Below are 20,000 nucleotides of genomic sequence, written 5' to 3'. Positions count from 1 at the left end.
CTGACAGAGACAGAGCAGCTAAAGTACACCATGTAATTACAGCTCACGTTTACACACCATGTTATAACATCTCACGTTTACGCACACACACACCATGTAATTACAGCTCATGTTTACACACACACACCGTGTAATTACAGCTCACATTTACACACACACACACACACACACACACACACACACCATGTTATAACAGCTCATGTTTACGCACACACACACCATGTAATTACAGCTCACATTTACACACACACACACACACACACACACACACACCATGTAATTACAGCTCACATTTACACACACACACACACACACACACACACACACCATGTAATTACAGCTCACGTTTACACACCATGTTATAACAGCTCACGTTTACGCACACACACACCATGTAATTACAGCTCACGTTTACACACACACACCATGTAATTACAGCTCACGTTTACACACACACACACACACACACACACACACCATGTAATTACAGCTCACGTTTACACACACACACCATGTAATTACAGCTCACGTTTACACACACACACACCATGTAATTACAGCTCACGTTTAAACACCATGTTATAACAGCTCACGTTTACACACACACACACCATGTTATAACAGCTCATGTTTTTTCACCACTAATCAACCCATGTTGCTGGGAAAGAAGGAGGAGTGGAAAAGAGGACCGAACAACAGTTGAATTGAATTACGGGGTTCAGACAGAGAGAACAACAGTTGAATTGAATCACGGGGTTCAGACAGAGAGAGAACAACAGTTGAATTGAATCACGGGGTTCAGACAGAGAGAACAACAGTTGAATTGAATCACGGGGTTCAGACAGAGAGAACAACAGTTGAATTGAATCACGGGGTTCAGACAGAGAGAACAACAGTTGAATTGAATCACGGGGTTCAGACAGAGAGAACAACAGTTGAATTGAATCACGGGGTTCAGACAGAGAGAACAACAGTTGAATTGAATCACGGGGTTCAGACAGAGAGAACAACAGTTGAATTGAATCACGGGGTTCAGACAGAGAGAACAACAGTTCAGGCCGTCAGGCAGTCATTTTAAATAATAATTTGTTGTTAAATAAAGGTTAAATATAAAATAAAAATATATAAATATTGACTTGCTAGATATTTCCATTAAAGTGTCATAACTCATACTACTTTATCTAACTATTGTCTTTTTATAATGACTTGAGAATTTCCACCAATCAACCTCTTCCACCTCCAGCAACATCCATTTTGTCCTCTGTTTAGCCAGTAGAGCATAATGGAACGCAACGGAATTAGAATTCTCAGATAGAACATTCCTCGGGATTGGGTTCCATTTCAGAATATTGTCCTCGGCTGCATTCTAATCTGCCTCAGACAAATTAGCTGTCAATCACCAGACTTCGTCGGGGACGATGGGGAAGTGAGTGAGTCCCTCACAAATCAACAACATGCCAGTCATTGTTGGAATGTGTCTAACATCCAATTGCATTTCATCCTCCATCTAATAAACAGTTAACTACATTATGTTTTCTCCTTTCATGGCAAGGTGACTTCTAAATGTCTTTGGGTGTCTCTGTCTGTGTCTGGGGTGTTCCACATTTTAATCATATCCTGATGAAGACATGTTTGTGCTGTTGGTGAATCGAAACCAGGTTTTTGGATTGGTTTCAGAAAGCCACAGTAGCAGTCAAAAGGTTGGACACACCTACTCATTACAGGGTTTTCTTTATTTTGACTATATTCTAAATAGAATAATACTGAAGATGTCAAAACGATGAAAAAACAGACATGGAATCATGTAGTAACCAAAAAAAGTGTTAAACAAATCAAAATATGTTGTATATTTGAGATTCTTCAAATTAGCCTTTGCCCTTGAATGAGTAGGTGTGTCCTAACTTTTGGCTGGTACTGTATGTGCTTCTTTGAATGTTTGATTGCACGTTATACTAAATCCTATAGATTCAATTCATTAGCCATTCAGTCTCAAAATCTATAATTTGGTATATTTATTAGTAGTAGTAGTACATTACATGTGACTAACTAACTATTGAACATGTCTCTCCTTGTAATGGTTTTACCTTTTAAGGACCAACAAGGACAGTGTTAGTAATTCTTACCCAGACGATGTCCCAGTGAGACAACCCTGTGAATGGTGGGTCCTGAATGGTGTGTGTGTGTGTGTGTGTGTGTGTGTGTGTGTGTGTGTGTGTGTGTGTGTGTGTGGTTGAATCATCAGGAGATGGCCAAACCAATGTGAATCATACGTAGAAACAAGGCCAGAGAGAGAGATGACAGAATACTTGCTCTGTCTCTCTCTCACACACACACACACACACACACACACACACACACACACACACACACACACACACGCACGTACACACACACTAACATGACGATATAGCTTAACAAAGAAACCAATAAACCACAGACCTCCTGACTACCACTACAGCTGACTGACTGAATCCCATAGACCTCATGACTGCCACTACAGCTGACTGACTGAATCCCACAGACCTCCTGACTACCACTACAGCTGACTGACTGAATCCCATAGACCTCATGACTGCCACTACAGCTGACTGACTGAATCCCATAGACCTACTGACTACCACTACAGCTGACTGACTGAATCCCATAGACATCATGACTGCCACTACAGCTGACAGACTGAATCTCATAGACATCATGACTATCACTACAGCTGACTGACTGAATCCCATAGACATCATGACTAGACTAGAATAGGAATATAATATAATAGGATATAATAGGACAGAATAGGACAGAATAGAATAGGACAGAATAGAATAGGACAGGATAGAATCGAATAAAATATCATATAATATAATAGGACATACTAGAATATAATAGAATAGAATAGGACAGAAATCAAAAGAATAGGAGAGAATAAAAAAGAATAGGACAGAATAGAATAGAATAGAATAGAATAGGACAGAATAGAATAGAGTAGAATGGAATACGACAGAATATAATGGAATAGGACAGAATAGAGTAGAATAGAATAGGACAGAATAGAATAGAGTAGAATGGAATAGGAGAGAATAAAAAAGAATAGGACAGAATAGAGTAGAATAGAATAGGACAGATAGAATAGAGTAGAATGGAATAGGACAGAATAGAATGGAATAGGACAGAATAGAATAGAGTAGAATAGGACAGAATAGATTAGAGTAGAATGGAATAGGAGAGAATAAAAAAGAATAGGACAGAATAGAGTAGAATAGAATGGAATAGGACAGAATAGAGTAGAATAGAATGGAATAGGACAGAATATAATTTAATAGGACAGAATAGAATAGAACAGGACAGAATAAAGTAGGACAGAATATAGTAGAATAGAATATGACAGAATATAATAAAATAGAACAGGACAGAATAGAATTGAATAGAATAGGACAGAATAGAATAGAATAGAATATGACAGGATATAATATAATAGAAAAGAATGGAATGGGATAGAATAGAATAGAATAGAATAGAATAGGACAGAATAGAGTAGAATGGAATAGGACAGAATAGAATGAAATAGAACAGGACAGAATATAATTGAATAGAATATAATAGAATATGACAAAATAGAATAGAATGGAATGGGACATAGGACAGAATAGAATAGGACAGAATAGAATAGGACAGAATAGAATAGGACAGAATAGAATAGGACAGAATAGAATAGGAGTTGCTATGGATGAGGATAGGGGGAAAATTCATGATGAACTAGAAATTCAAACTGACAGACCAGACTAATGTATGACACTTGATACAGATGCTCAAATAAGAACATCATAGTTGGACACACATTTATAACCATTTAAGAATGGGGATGATAACAACATTACTGCAAGTAAAATCTCATTATGCCCAAACTAGATTAAGAATGAATCTCACATGATGTCTATCTAATATAATCACATAGCTGCAGTGTAGGAAGAGGAAGACATCCATTAGAGGGGGGATGTAGTAGTGGGCGAGTATAGTAGCCTAGTGTATAAAAGGGTAAGGGGTAATTTAACTCTAATTGTGTGGTAGCAATACCAGCCTAAATGTGTGGTACTGTGTGTGTGTGTGTGTGTGTGTGTGTGTGTGTGTGTGTGTGTGTGTGTGTGTGTGTGTGTGTGTGTGTGTGTGTGTGTGTGTGTGTGTGTGTGTGTGTGTGTGTGTGTGAGCGGCAATACCAACCTAATCAACGTCATGTGTTTTAAGTGTCTGGAAACACCACTGCCATACAGTACTTGTCCCTCATCACCAAGAGCAGAAGAGGCCTTTTCAAGTCAATCTGAGGTGCAATAAATGTGTCTCCCGACTGACAGTATGCTGCCCCGAAAAGCCTGCCTGTGTGCGCGCAACACAACCACATGGCACCGTCGGCGCCATACACGAATACATGCCAACGGACTATTATATCCGGGTAGATAGACAGACACATTCGTGGCCAACGAGTCATAAGGCTATAAACTCCTATAAAATGGTCGATGAAAGAAAGGGAGTGGGGATGGATAGAGAGAAAGTGTTGGGGGTCACGGATGAATAACAATTTGGCATTGTTTGGATGGGGGTGGGGTCAACCAGGCAGGGGTCTTCGGATCAGCACCTCTGAATGAAGTCGGGGGTGCACGCACACACACGCACGCACACACACCCGGAGAGAGAAAGACAGACACCCCTTCTGGAATCTGCGCTGGCCGCTAATTGAATGAATGACAATGCGGACAGACGAGCCGACAGATGCTCGCGTGCCTTTACAACCCAACAGCAGCCGTATTGGCTGGCACGACGTAGTCTACTGGTGGCGCATTCCGTTTGTCTCTACCGTTCTAGAACACAGAGAGACCAGACCGACAGATTCGATCCGAACGCCGTTGCTATGGAAAACGCTCCACCTGCTGCTCCCATTGTCCCAAAGGGGAGCGGGACTACGGGAGAGAATAGGGATGAATATCAATGACAGGAGTTGAATTCGCCCTACGACTTTATGGCTACGAGATAACTACACCATAGGTCTTTTGTTGGACTCCCCATGATTACATGAGAAATAGTCACCGGATTGTCACTTCATCGGTTCATTGACTACCATTGATTGTCCTTCTATACCATTGGTTATGCGTTCTACACCCTCGACGGGCCTTTCCCTTCTAGATTAGTCTATTGTCTGACTGATTATAAAAACACATTTGCCACACCAGAAAACATCTGACTTCACATACATTGTAGGAATCACTTTCTTAACTTTTCGTTACTACATTGCTTCTATTTTTCCATTAATACTTAATTAGCTACTTAAATGATAAAAAAAAAAGAGATGTGATTATTTTGATGAGGTAGCGCGCCTAAACGTATTAAACCCACTTCAGCTGTAGCATGAATTATAGCCTGCAACCCGTTTCTTCATGGCTACAGCTATTGTTTTATTTCTCACCCGGAGTTTAAAACATTCCCTCTCTCTTTCTTCAGTTTCTTTTCTTTTTTTATTCTCCTCTTTCCATGAACTCGGGAGGACTTTCGCTTCTTTTGTTCCCGAAAATGTGATTAGCACCCTGGCGCGCGAGGTATAATTGCATTACCGTCTTTGTGGGCGCTCGGGCTCTGTGGAAAGCACCGGTCCGGTATCAGCACTGGTTAAATAGTCTACGAGACAGAGACTTGGTCGGCAAAATGTGCAATGGAAGAGAGAATAAGCTATTCAAAGGGAACGTTTTGCAAACACAATCAGAGCTATGAATAGAATAATTACGATTAAGAGAAACGTTTTTGCGCCTATTTAAGATTGAGAGGGGGTAAAATGTGCACCTTCTGTCGATGTCAGTGCACGTTTTGGGAATCCGATAACTCCTTATGCAAATTCACGGAACACTATAGAAGGTTTGCAGATGCGTTGGAATCAAATAGAACGTCCACCCAACTTAAACCAACTGACCTACTAAAACGTTGATATTCATGACTGTCAGTGAATGTTTATCCGCCGTATATCACGTTGACAATAATTGGGAGGACGCCTGGTGGACTCTTGTCTTGCATGGAACCACGCAGGCCACGCATAAAGTTGCATCACTGTTTACCCAATCATCAGACTCCATTCTGTATGGGCGACATGTGTGGGGAGATAGGATGACAGTAGGTGAGATATTCCATACATGGTTAACACGGGCAAATCCACAGATGATCCCATGTTTTAGGAACAACTTCGAGATGCTGATGTTTCAGAAACATGGATGGAAGTTGAATTCTGACGTGAGAACGTGAGAGCTTGTAGGTCTCTACTGTTAAACAGACGAGTTTGGATAAGTGCCCGTTTGTATTTTTTTGTGCGTTGAGATGACTGCGTGAAAGAGATGCAGAGATTTAAAACGGCCACGTCAACATATGCTTGCGTAATCTTACAATATAGGCTAAAAAAATGTTGGATACGTTCCCAAACATGATGTGCACGGTTAGCCTAAATAATTAGCTTAGCCCCCGCTTAAAGATTAAAACGCATAAAACCTTTTTTTTAAAAGGCCAATTGTTGTTGTCTGTCTCGGAGTCATACGGTGACAGGCTAATTTCACTCGGTTATCTGAATGCATGGATGGAGGGGAGTGAGTTGGGACCGTGTCCTGAATAGCACCCTACTCCCTTTATAGTGCACTACTTTTAACCGCTGCCACATGGCTCTGGGTAAAAGTAGTGCACTATGTAGGCTGCCATTGAGTACGCAGCGCCTGAGAGGCGTGTTTGGTCGGGTGCAATGACTGGGGTTGGGGTGTCAGCCAGACCGTGCCAGATGGTCGTGGGTTTGCGCAGTCCCAGTTGCGCATGTTCGTCTTGTTTTTTAAATATTTTGCATGCATGGATGTACATGTTTGATGACTGACAGATAATGGGATACTGTGTGTGTGTGTGTGTGTGTGTGTGTCTGTGTGTGTGTCTGTGTGTGTGTCTGTGAAGTTGAAGAATGTTAAACAGTATTATGCACGGGGACAGAGATGTACCGCGGCGTGACCAAGTCCTAAACCCATTCATTAGTACCCGGCTCCTTTTCACCACAATTCTCCACACTGATTTAGCCGGCTTACTCTCTACCACAACCCGCCACAGATTAGAAGAGGCGCATGTGAACACTTTGCTCAAAAACATCCATGAGAGGGAGAGAGAGGAGGAGGGAAGGAGACTCAACTGACACTGAATAAAACGACCAGGGAGGAAATTAATGTATGCAGTGTCCACGCAAGCTAGCAGTCTCTCTCTCTCTCTCTCCTCCTCTCTCTGTGTGTGTGTGTGTGTCTAATTTGGGTATAGCCTATATGCCAGTTGCTATAATAACTAATTGGTGAGACTGGTGAAGATAATTCTCCATTTGCTAGTTAGGCCAACGCACATAATTCGAAGCGATATAAATAAGAATGTAGCCTCCACATTTATAGCCTATCCCTGTCTCCAGTCTCTCTGTATCTAACACAATCCTAAACAATACTTTAGGAGGAATACTGTATATCCTACATTATCCCAGCCATGTCTCCAGTCTGTCTGCTGCAATAGACCCAAAACGAGAGACTACTACACTCATAAAGAAACCTGGCGTCTTCTAACGGCGACTACCAAAAAATATAACCGGGCAAACGTGACCAATGAAAGTTCCTCTTGAGTTATTTTACCCTTCCCTATTGTTGAGGCATGCTCTCCTCTCTCTCTCTCTCTCTCTCTCTCTCTCTCTCTCTCTCTCTCTCTTTCTCCTCTTCTCAGGGGTGAAAGTGAAGAAAGAAAGTGGATGAAGAACCCGAGAGGGTGGAGTTTGCCCCGTCTCGATCTCTCCTCCCCTCCCTCTTTCTCCCCCCTCTCTCCTCGCCTCTGTTTTGAGTGGTCACCGGGTTAGCATTTTATTTAGGAAGCATTTTGTCTTGCTGGGGAGAAGAGAAAGGGGCCGCTGTTCCGTTGTAGGGCTGGTTAGATTGAGGCGGGCTATTTTGGGGGAGCCATCAGACGAAGAGAGAGCGAGAGAGAAAGAGCACGGCACCGCACATAGAGAGAAGCACAGATTTAAGCGGTGCTCTATAGGAGTCTACTCTGAGACTCGCGCAACAGATTTGTATGCGTGGAAGGGATAACTCACTCTCAGTTTGGACGTTGTGTTTTCTAGTAGAAATGACTGCGGAACGCAACCTGCTTTTTTAATGCTCAAACGTGTTTAAATGGGAATATCTAGATTTTGGAGAATGCGCTGCGATTAGCCTAATGACTGTCGTCGGGGCGCAGTGGATTCGTTAAGTTCATTAGGCTACAATAACGGAATCAGTACTGGCTGCGCAAAGGAGCTATTTTGGAACTACTTTCAGAATCACCCAAAGGGATTACTTTAAAGATGGAACCTGGAAAAATAATCTGCGTATTTTATATCCGAATATGGATCCTTCTCGCCGTTATGGCACTGGCCACGCAACACGTCAAAGGTAAAACATTAAAATATCAAGTTTACGAGGAACAGAAGGTGGGGACTGTTATTGCACGGCTTAAAGAAGACGTGGCTGATGTTTTGGTCAAACTCCCAAGTTCTGTGTCTTTGCGCTTCCGAGCCATGCAGAGAGGGAGCACGTCTTTCCTATCCGTGCGCGAGCAGGACGGAGAGATCAGCATCCGTTCCAAAATAGACCGAGAGAAGCTCTGCGAGAAGAACCTCAACTGTTCCATTGAATTCGACGTTCTGACTCTTCCAACAGAACACTTGCAGCTCTTCCACGTCGAGGTGCAAGTGTTGGACATTAATGATAACGCGCCCCAGTTCGCCCGCGCCGTAATCCCCATCGAGATCTCCGAGAGCGCGGCAGTTGGTGCGCGCATTCCCCTGGACAGCGCGAGTGACCCCGACGTCGGGGAGAACTCCCTCGATACTTACTCCCTCGAGCCCAACAACTACTTCAAGATTGACATTCAGAGCAGAACGGACGGGGCTAAGTACTCGGAGTTGGTGGTGCTAAGGGAGCTCGACAGGGAGATGCAGCCAGGTTATGAACTTCAGCTGACGGCCTCCGATAAGGGCGTTCCCCCTAAATCCGGTTCTACTCTCCTCAGAATTAGCGTGGCAGATTCAAACGACAACAGTCCTATTTTCGAACAGTCTTCATATGTGATTCATCTATTGGAGAATTCACCTGTTGGATCTCTTCTTATTGACCTGAATGCGACTGATGCAGATGACGGAACCAACGCCAAAATCGTCTACTCCTTTAGCAGTCACGTGTCCCCGAAAATCGTGGAAACGTTCAAGATCAACTCGGATAATGGCCACCTGACGCTCATGAAGCGCGTGGACTTTGAAAGCGCGACATCATATGACATCGATGTCCAAGCCCAGGATATGGGCCCCAACTCCATGCCAGCACACTGCAAGATCTTCATCAAGGTAGTGGACATAAACGACAACAAACCAGACATCAGCATCAATCTGATGTCCCAAGGGGACAGAGGCAAGGAGGACGCGGCCTATATCTCCGAGGCCGCTCCATTGGATTCCTTCGTGGCCTTAGTAAGAGTGGAGGACCTAGATTCTGGTCTGAACGGAGAGGTTGTGTGTAAACTCCATGGCCAGGGGAGTTTTAAACTACAGAAGACGTACGAGAACAACTACATGATCCTCACTAACGTCTCGCTGGATCGGGAGAAGAGGTCAGAGTTCAGCTTGACGGTCATCGCCGAGGACCTCGGCACACCCAGCCTCTCGACCATCAAGCACTTCACCGTGCACGTGCTGGATGAAAACGACAATGCTCCACGCTTCCAGAAGGGACGTTATGAGGTATTCAGATCAGAGAACAATGCCCCTGGGGCCTACCTCACGTCGCTTTTGGCAACCGACCCCGACCTGGACGCCAACAGCCAGGTGAGCTACTTCCTGGTGGAGAACACCGTTCACGGGAGCTCTATCTCCACCTTTGTCACCATAGACCCGTCCAACGGCGCTGTTTACGCCCTCCGCACGTTCGACCGCGAGGACGTCAGCCGGATATCCTTCGTAGTCCAGGCCAAGGACGCCGGGGAACCCTCGTTGCTGAGCAACGCCACCGTCGTCCTGACAATCCTGGATGAAAACGACAACCCGCCGGTCATCGTGGTTCCGCAGCTCTGGAACCTCACGGCCGACGTCCCCGTCTCCAAGTACACCGAGGCCGGTAGCCTGGTTACAGTCGTCAGGGCGACCGACCGAGACACCGGCGTCAACGCAGAACTCACATGTTCGATCACTGCCGGCAACGAGGAAGGCTTCTTCTCTATGGATCCTAGAACGTGCGAGATCAGCGCCAACGTTAGCCTCGATATGTTTCCCCACGAGTTTGCGGAGCTCACCGTCCTGGTCAGTGACCACGGTTCCTTGCAACAGACCACCAAGGCCGTCCTGAAAATCTGCCTCTATGAGAACATGGAGGGCCACGTGCAGGTGCTGGACCAGGGGGAGACGCCGCTCGACGCCTCCCTCATCATCATCATGTCCCTGGGGGCCATCTGCACTATGCTCCTGGTCATCATGGTCATGTTCGCTGCCCGCTGCAACAGAGAAAAGAAAGATAGCAGGAACTCGTACAACTGCAGGGTGGCAGAGACCAACCACCAGCATCACCCGAAGAAACCGTCACGGCAGATCCACAAGGGTGACATCACACTTGTTCCCACGGTGAATGGGACTCTACCAATCAGAGCGCACCACCGCTCACCCTCGGCCACGCCCCCCATGGACCGGGCGCCAATGGGAAGCCGGCAGAGCCACCACAGCCACCAGTCACTGAATAGCCTGGTGACAATATCGTCCAATCATATCCCGGAGAGCTTCGCCCTGGAGTTGGCCCACGCTACGCCACCCGTCGAGGTGAGATACTACAGAACACACAATTCATCTCTCTCTCTCCCACACACACATACACACACACACACACACACACACACACACACACACACACACACATACACACACACACACACACCACACCACACCACACCACACACACACCTACACTCCCCTCAACCATTCTAGAATAATCCGTCATAAATCCTAGCCTCTTGGTAAACAGTTCCTGAGTGTCAGTAAATCCATAGTGAAATGACTGTCCATTTAAAACTAGTAGAACTGATTCCAGATGTAATCATGGCTCCGGTTTACCTTTGTGTCTTCACCCTCAAGCCATTATGTGATCGTTGTTCTCTCCTATCCATATTGATTTATCCCCGTCACCCACCCACCACCCCATTGTTATTTCTCTCATCCACTTTCTGTCATCCATTTTGGAATCATCATATTTGTCTCCTCACCCTCCTCAGTGTGTCACCACCATCAGAATCACTGTGTGTCATCCATCTTGTTTTGTTCCTCATTGTCTTCGTCTTTTTTCCCTGTCGTCTGTTTCCATCCGTTCTGTTATTCATCCTCCTTTTTTCTGTTGTTCTTATTTGTTTATTTTGGATATAGCAAGTCTCACAGCTTCTGTCCATGCTCCATCAGGGCCAGTACCAGCCTAGACCCTGTTTCCGTGGCAACAAATACTCCAGAAGCTACAGGTAAACAAAGCATCCCCCCCCCCCCAAAACATTGTAACGTTTTGCTCTTTTGAGTTGTCAAATTCCCTTGTGTCCACCGTGCTTTTCATTACTAGCATCAATAAAATTAGTAGCATTAGTAGCATCAATAAAATTAGTAGCATTAGTAGCATCAATACAATGAGTAGCATTAGTAGCATCAATACAATTAGAAGCATTAGTAGCATCAATAAAATTAGTAGCATTAGTAGCATCAATACAATTAGTAGCATTAGTAGCATCAATAAAATTAGTAGCATTAGTAGCATCAATACAATGAGTAGCATTAGTAGCATCAATACAATTAGAAGCATTATTAGCATCAATAAAATTAGTAGCATTAGTAGCATCAATAAAATTAGTAGCATTAGTAGCATCAATACAATGAGTAGCATTAGTAGCATCAATAAAATTAGTAGCATTAGTAGCATCAATACAATTAGTAGCATTAGTAGCATCAATACAATTAGTAGCATTAGTAGCATCAATACAAGTAGTAGCATTAGTAGCATCAATACAATTAGAAGCATTAGTAGCATCAATACAATGAGTAGCATTAGTAGCATCAATACAATTAGTAGCATTAGTAGCATCAATACAATGAGTAGCATTAGTAGCATCAATACAATGAGTAGCATTAGTAGCATCAATACAATGAGTAGCATTAGTAGCATCAATACAATGAGTAGCATTAGTAGCATCAGTACAATGAGTAGCATTAGTAGCATCAATACAATGAGTAGCATTAGTAGCATCAATACAATGAGTAGCATTAGTAGCATCAATACAATGAGTAGCATTAGTAGCATCAATACAATTAGTAGCATTGGTAGCATCAATAAACACATATGTAATGACAGTATGGATCTATATTAGTTTGGCCCTTTTTCTAAGATGGCTCTTTTGTTTATCATGTTTTGAGTTTGAATCATATCAATATCATTCAATCCAAAAGTTTGTGGATCACATGTCTGTTTCAACTGTAGTGTTGTGAAATGTTTGTTTTGTAGTTCTGTCTACCCTTATGGTGAGCATTAATCAGTGGTACAGCAGCTTCTACCACTAAGAAACACCAATTACATACATTTTCATTGACTCAATTGTACTTTCAACTCTCTCTCTCTCTATCTCTCACTCTTTCTTCCTTTCTCCCTTCCTTCCTCTCTATCTCTTTCTCCCATCCCCCCACCTCTCTCTCTCTCTCTCTCTCTCTCTCTCTTTCTTCCTTTCTCCCTTCCTTCCTCTCTCTCTCTTTCTCCCACCCACCCCCCCTCTCTCTCTCTCTCTCTCTCTTTCTTCCTTTCTCCCTTCCTTCCTCTCTCTCTCTTTCTCCCATCCCCCTCTCTCTCTCTCTCTCTCTTTCTTCCTTTCTCCCTTCCTTCCTTCCTCTCTCTCTCTTTCTCCCATCCCCCTCTCTCTCTCTCTCTTTCTCCCATCCCCCTCTCTCTCTCTCTCTCTCTCTCTAGGTATGCATTGCAGGACATGGACAAGTTCAGCTTGAAGGACAGTGGTCGTGGGGACAGCGATGCGGGGGACAGCGACTATGATATGGGACGAGAGTCCCCCATCGACCGTCTGCTGGGGGATGGCTTCTCTGAGCTCTACCACCTGGACATACTCCACAGACTACACCCAGGTCAGTTACATAGAGACATGAGACAGCCATCTTGGTAGAGGCAGGATAGACTATAGTGCTTCTCTGAGCTCTACCACCAGGACATACACCACAGACTACACCCAGGTCAGTTACATAGAGACATGAGACAGCCATCTTGGTAGAGGCAGGATAGACTATAGTGCTTCTCTGAGCTCTACCACCAGGACATACACCACAGACTACACCCAGGTCAGTTACATAGAGACATGAGACAGCCATCTTGGTAGAGGCAGGATAGACTATAGTGCCCAGGTCAGTTACATAGAGACATGAGACAGCCATCTTGGTAGAGGCAGGATAGACTATAGTGCCCAGGTCAGTTACATAGAGACGTGAGACAGCCATCTTGGTAGAGGCAGGATAAACCAGCTTTATACTCTTTGTGTAAAAGTCATTGGGTGCAGGGCAGTGATGTCACAGAATATAAAAACCAAGCCAGGTGACATCACCCGCTGCAGTACGACAGTCCCGTTTTCACTAGAGATATAACACGACCCAGTGACGCCCACCGTCACACACATCACACTGGGCTGCTCACACCAGGTTCTCCCCAACACTTTAATAAATCATCTATTCAGTTCAGCACCGTGGACAGCTGCTCACCACGTTTTACAATCTTCCCCGTGCTGGCTTCAACAATACACGTCTCACCTGAACAGTCAAAAGATGATTTTTAACACCACATTGTATGGCCTGGACTCCCAAATAACACCCTATTTTCTTAATAGTGCACTACTTTCCCCATGTAGTGTACTCAAACGCGGTGTGCTATATAGGGAACAGGGTGCGATTTGGGACACATTCACTATTATATAACAGCCCATTCACCCAGTAGCACAACTGTGCTTCAGCTGTATTCTTCCCCACAGCCTTTAATTTCCAGGGGTTTTATCAGGCAGACGCGTTCCTCCATTACCACCCTCCTGATATCTGGCCCTCAGATAGAGTCGTGTCGGTAAACGCCTCCCCGATTTACACTGTGACTCTCTCTGTCTGTCACTGTGTCGGGTGGGTGGGTGGGTGTATATGTGTGTGTGTGTGTTTTTGTGTGTGTGTGTGTTTGTGTGTGTGCGTGTGTGTGTGTTTGTGTGTGTGTGTGTGTGTGTGTGTGTGTGTGTGTGGTGTATACGCGTGTGTCTGTGTTGGCTGTTTGAGTGACAGGCCGGCCCTTTCATGTCTGTGCTGAGGAGAATTCACAGTAATTGCTTTTAAAATGATGTTGTTCTCCCCCCTGAGAGCCACAGTCTCTCCTCTTCTCTCTCTTCTCTCTTTTCTGTCTCTTCTCCTCTGTCTGTTATTCTTCTCTTTATGGAGAGATGAAGGAGGGAGGGAAGAAGGAGAGATGGAGGAGGGAGGGAAGAAGGAGAGATGGAGGAGGGAGGCAATAAGGAGAGATGGAAGAGGGAAGGAAGCAGGAGAGATGGAGGAGGAGAGGAAGAAGGCTAGAGGGAGGGAGGGAGGGAGGGAGGGAGGGAGGGAGGGAGGGAGGGAGGGAGGGAGGGAGGGAGGGAGGGAGGGAGGGAGGGAGGGAGAAGGGTGGAGCTAGGGAAGGAGGGGGGATGGGAGATGGATGGAGTGAGTGAGGGAGGGAGAGGAGAGGAGATGGTGGGAGTGAGGGGGGCGAGGAGTAGGATGAGCTAGGGAAGGAGGGAGGGAGGGGAGATGGAGGGAGTGAGGGAGGGAGAGGAGAGGAGATGGTGGGAGTGAGGGGGGGGCGGGGAGAAGGATGGAGCTAGGGAAGGAGGGAGGGAGGGGAGATGGAGGGAGTGAGGGAGGGAAATGAGATGGCGGGAGGGAGGGAAGGAGCAGAGAAGGATGGAGCTAGGGAAGGAGGGAGGGAGGGGAGATGGAGGGAGTGAGGGAGGGAAAGGAGATGGAGGGAGGGAGGGAAGGAGCAGAGAAGGATGGAGCTAGGGAGGGAGGGAGGGAGGGAGGGAGGGGAGATGGAGGGAGGGAGGGAAGGAGCAGAGAAGGATGGAGCTAGGGAGGGAGGGATTGAAAGAGGGGGATTAACTGTTTTTGAGCCTGATTGAATGGAGTGATTTAATTGGTTTACTTTGTCACTCATCCCAGTAAAAATCGGTTGACCTTTCTGATACCAAAACAACATCTATCTTTCTCACAAAAATGGTTGGTTCAAATGTCTAGAGTTTACAGAGAGTGACATGAGGGAAAGTGTTAGACAGGCAACAGAGGTACAGGGTTAGACAGAGAGGTACAGGACTAGACAGAGAGGTACAGGACTAGACAGAAAGGTACTGCACTAGACCGAGAGGTACAGGACTAGACCGAGAGGTACAGGGTTAGACAGAGAGGTACAGGGTTAGACAGAGAGGTACAAGGTTAGACAGAGAGGTACAGGGTTAGACAGGGAGGTACAGGGTTAGACATAGAGGTACAGGGTTAGACAGAGAGGTACAGGGTTAGACAGAGAGGTACAGGGTTAGACAGAGAGGTACAGGACTAGACAGAGAGGTACAGGGTTAGACAGAGAGGTACAAGGTTAGACAGAGAGGTACTGCACTAGACCGAGAGGTACAGGGTTTGACAGGGAGGTACAGGGTTAGACATAGAGGTACAGGGTTAGACAGAGAGGTACAGGGTTAGACAGAGAGGTACAGGGTTAGACAGAGAGGTACAAGGTTAGACAGTGAGGTACAGGGTTAGACAGAGAGGTACAGGGTTAGACAGAGAGGTACAGGACTAGACAGAGAGGTACAGGGTTAGACATAGAGGTACAGGGTTAGACAGAGAGGTACAGGGTTAGACAGCGAGGTACAAGGTTAGACAGAGAGGTACAGGGTTAGACAGAGAGGTACAGGGTTAGACAGAGAGGTACAGGGTTAGACAGAGAGGTACAGGACTAGACAGAGAGGTACAGGGTTAGACAGAGAGGTACAGGGTTAGACAGAGAGGTACAGGGTTAGACAGAGAGCTACAGGGTTAGACAGAGAGATACAGGGTTAGACAGAGAGGTACAGGGTTAGACAGAGAGGTACAGGGTTAGACAGAGAGGTATAGGGTTAGACAGAGAGGTACAGGGTTAGACAGAGAGGTACAGGGTTAGACAGTGAGGTACAGGGTTAGACAGAGAGGTACAGGGTTAGACAGAGAGGTACAGGGTTAGACAGAGAGGTACAGGGTTAGACAGAGAGGTACAGGACTAGACAGAGAGGTACAGGGTTAGACAGAGAAGTACAGGACTAGACAGAGAGGTACTGCACTAGACCGAGAGGTACAGGGTTAGACAGAGAGGTACAGGACTAGACAGAGAGGTACAGGACTAGACAGAGAGGTACAGGGTTAGACAGAGAGGTACAGGGTTAGACAGAGAGGTACAGGACTAGACAGAGAGGTACAGGATTAGACAGAGAGGTACAAGGTTAGACAGAGAGGTACTGCACTAGACCGAGAGGTACAGGGTTTGACAGGGAGGTACAGGGTTAGACATAGAGGTACAGGGTTAGACAGAGAGGTACAGGGTTAGACAGAGAGGTACAGGGTTAGACAGAGAGGTACAAGGTTAGACAGTGAGGTACAGGGTTAGACAGAGAGGTACAGGGTTAGACAGAGAGGTACAGGACTAGACAGAGAGGTACAGGACTAGACCGAGAGGTACAGGGTTAGACAGAGAGGTACAGGGTTAGACAGCGAGGTACAAGGTTAGACAGAGAGGTACAGGGTTAAACAGAAAGGTACAGGACTAGACAGAGAGGTACAGGACTAGACAGAGAGGTACAGGGTTAGACAGAGAGGTACAGGGTTAGACAGAGAGGTACAGGGTTAGACAGAGAGCTACAGGGTTAGACAGAGAGATACAGGGTTAGACAGAGAGGTACAGGGTTAGACAGAGAGGTACAGGGTTAGACAGAGAGGTACAGGGTTAGACAGAGAGGTACAGGGTTAGACAGAGAGGTACAGGGTTAGACAGTGAGGTACAGGGTTAGACAGAGAGTTACAGGGTTAGACAGAGAGGTACAGGGTTAGACAGAGAGGTACAGGGTTAGACAGAGAGGTACAGGGTTAGACAGAGAGGTACAGGACTAGACAGAGAGGTACAGGGTTAGACCGAGAGGTACAGAGTTAAACAGTGTGGTACAGGGTTAGACAGAGAGGTACAGGACTAGACCGAGAGGTACAGGGTTAGACAATGAGGTACAGGACTAGACCGAGAGGTCCAGGGTTAGACAGAGAGGGACATGACTAGACCGAGAGGTACAGGGTTAGACAGAGAGGTACAGGACTAGACCGAGAGGTACAGGGTTAGACATAGAGGTACAGGGTTAGACAGAGAGGTACAGGAATAGACAGAGAGGTACAGGAATAGACAGAGAGGTACAGGACTAGACAGAGAGGTACAGGACTAGACAGAGAGGTACAGGACTAGACAGAGAGGTACAGGAATAGACTGAGAGGTACTGCACTAGACCGAGAGGTACAGGACTAGACAGAGAGATACAGGAATAGACAGACAGGTACAGGACTAGACAGAGAGGTACAGGACTAGACAGAGAGGTACAGGACTAGACAGAGAGGTACAGGACTAGACAGAGAGGTACAGGAATAGACAGAGAGGTACAGCACTAGACCGAGAGGTACAGGACTAGACAGAGAGGTACAGGGTTAGACAGGTAACAGAGTGATTAGACAGGCATCAGTTTAACAACTATCCATTTGTATCAGTGCTCCTGGTCTCCTCTCTCCCGTAGCTTTTGGACTGTGTCCTCTCTCCCGTAGCTATGGGACTTTGTCCTCTCTCCCGTAGCTATGGGACTGTGTCCTCTCTCCCATTGCTATGGGACTGTGTCCTCTCTCCCATAGCTATGGGACTGTGTCCTCTCTCCCATAGCTTTGGGACTGTGTCCTCTCTCCCGTAGCTATGGGACTGTGTCCTCTCTTCCATAGCTATGGGACTGTGTCCTCTCTTCCATAGCTATGGGACTGTGTCCTCTCTCCCGTAGCTATGGGACTGTGTCCTCTCTCCCATTGCTATGGGACTGTGTCCTCTCTCCCATAGCTTTGGGACTGTGTCCTCTCTCCCGTAGCTATGGGACTGTGTCCTCTCTTCCATAGCTATGGGACTGTGTCCTCTCTCCCATCGCTATGGCTCTTTGTAGTCTCTCCCGTAGCTATGGGACTGTGTCCTCTCTCCCATAGCTATGGGACTGTGTCCTCTCTCCCATAGCTTTGGGACTGTGTCCTCTCTCCCGTAGCTATGGGACTGTGTCCTCTCTTCCATAGCTATGGGACTGTGTCCTCTCTTCCATAGCTATGGGACTGTGTCCTCTCTCCCATAGCTATGGGACTGTGTCCTCTCTTCCATAGCTATGGGACTGTGTCCTCTCTCCCGTAGCTATGGGACTGTGTCCTCTCTTCCATAGCTATGGGACTGTGTCCTCTCTCCCATAGCTTTGGGACTGTGTCCTCTCTTCCATAGCTATGGGACTGTGTCCTCTCTTCCATAGCTATGGGACTGTGTCCTCTCTCCCGTAGCTATGGGACTGTGTCCTCTCTCCCATAGCTATGGGACTGTGTCCTCTCTCCCATAGCTTTGGGACTCTGTCCTCTCTTCCATAGCTATGGGACTGTGTCCTCTCTCCCGTAGCTATGGGACTGTGTCCTCTCTCCCATAGCTATGGGACTGTGTCCTCTCTCCCATAGCTTTGGGACTGTGTCCTCTCACCCATAGCTATGGGACTGTGTCCTCTCTTCCATAGCTATGGGACTGTGTCCTCTCTCCCGTAGCTATGGGACTGTGTCCTCTCTTCCATAGCTATGGGACTGTGTCCTCTCTCCCATAGCTATGGGACTGTGTCCTCTCTTCCATAGCTATGGGACTGTGTCCTCTCTTCCATAGCTATGGGACTGTGTCCTCTCTCCCGTAGCTATGGGACTGTGTCCTCTCTCCCATAGCTATGGGACTGTGTCCTCTCTCCCATAGCTATGGGACTGTGTCCTCTCTCCCGTAGCTATGGGACTGTGTCCTCAATGTCAAACCAGATAAAACATTGAGACTGTATTTTCCAGCTAGCAGTGTATGTACTGAGTAGTGTTGACAGACAACAGTTCTGTAGGCTACTGCATATCAATGCCAATCATACACCTTGACACTGTGTCCCCTCTCTGCTCTCTCCTCTTCTGAGCCACGAGACCCTTTAATCAATGTCAAACCAAACATGTTATTTGTCACCAATCTCTGTGTCTCTCATGTCTCCCTTCTCATTCTTCTCTCTCCCTAGCTAGGAACCTGCGTACCAAACACAACGTTAACCCTCCCCCTCCACTCCCTTCTCTCTCCCTAGCTAGGAACCTGTGTACCAAACACAACATTAACCCTCTCCCTCCACTCCCTTCTCTCTCCCTAGCTAGGAACCTGTGTACCAAACACAACGTTAACCCTCTTCCTCCACTCCCTTCTCTCTCCCTAGCTAGGAACCTGTGTACCAAACACAACGTTAACCCTCTCCCTCCACTCCTTTCTCTCTCCCTAGCTATGAACCTGGGTACCAAACACAACGTTAACCCTCTCCCTCCACTCCTTTCTCTCTCCCTAGCTAGGAACCTGTGTACCAAACACAACATTAACCCTCTTCCTTCTCTCTCCCTAGCTATGAACATGTGTACCAAACACAACGTTAACCCTCTCCCTCCACTCCTTTCTCTCTCCCTAGCTATGAACCTGGGTACCAAACACAATGTTAACCCTCTCCCTCCACTCCTTTCTCTCTCCCTAGCTAGGAACCTGTGTACCAAACACAACATTAACCCTCTTCCTTCT

The 20,000-nt window shown here is 46.3% G+C and overlaps 1 protein-coding gene across 2 annotated transcripts in view; it reads left to right on the top strand.

Annotated features, from left to right (window-relative positions):
• The first annotated feature begins 5,383 nt into the window (after positions 1 to 5,383).
• The window catches only part of LOC110534598 (protocadherin-18), a 15,883-nt gene continuing 1,266 nt past the window's right edge, over positions 5,384 to 20,000 (top strand). Inside the window, exons 1-3 of one of the 2 annotated variants that reach the window (XM_090188673.1) lie at positions 5,384 to 10,861; positions 11,492 to 11,547; positions 13,032 to 13,201. In XM_090188673.1, coding sequence (XP_090044799.1) covers positions 8,366 to 10,861; positions 11,492 to 11,547; positions 13,032 to 13,201 — 2,722 coding nt within the window. In that variant the 5' untranslated portion in view covers positions 5,384 to 8,365. Of the gene's footprint in view, positions 10,862 to 11,458; positions 11,548 to 13,031; positions 13,202 to 20,000 lie in introns of both variants that reach the window. The other variant, XM_090188672.1, reaches the window with a different exon arrangement.

This window comes from Oncorhynchus mykiss, chromosome 10 (genome assembly GCF_057628025.1).
Source record: "Oncorhynchus mykiss isolate SJ-2025 chromosome 10, ASM5762802v1, whole genome shotgun sequence".
Classification (NCBI taxonomy): domain Eukaryota; kingdom Metazoa; phylum Chordata; class Actinopteri; order Salmoniformes; family Salmonidae; genus Oncorhynchus; species Oncorhynchus mykiss.
This window is presented reverse-complemented; position numbering and strand designations above follow the sequence as displayed.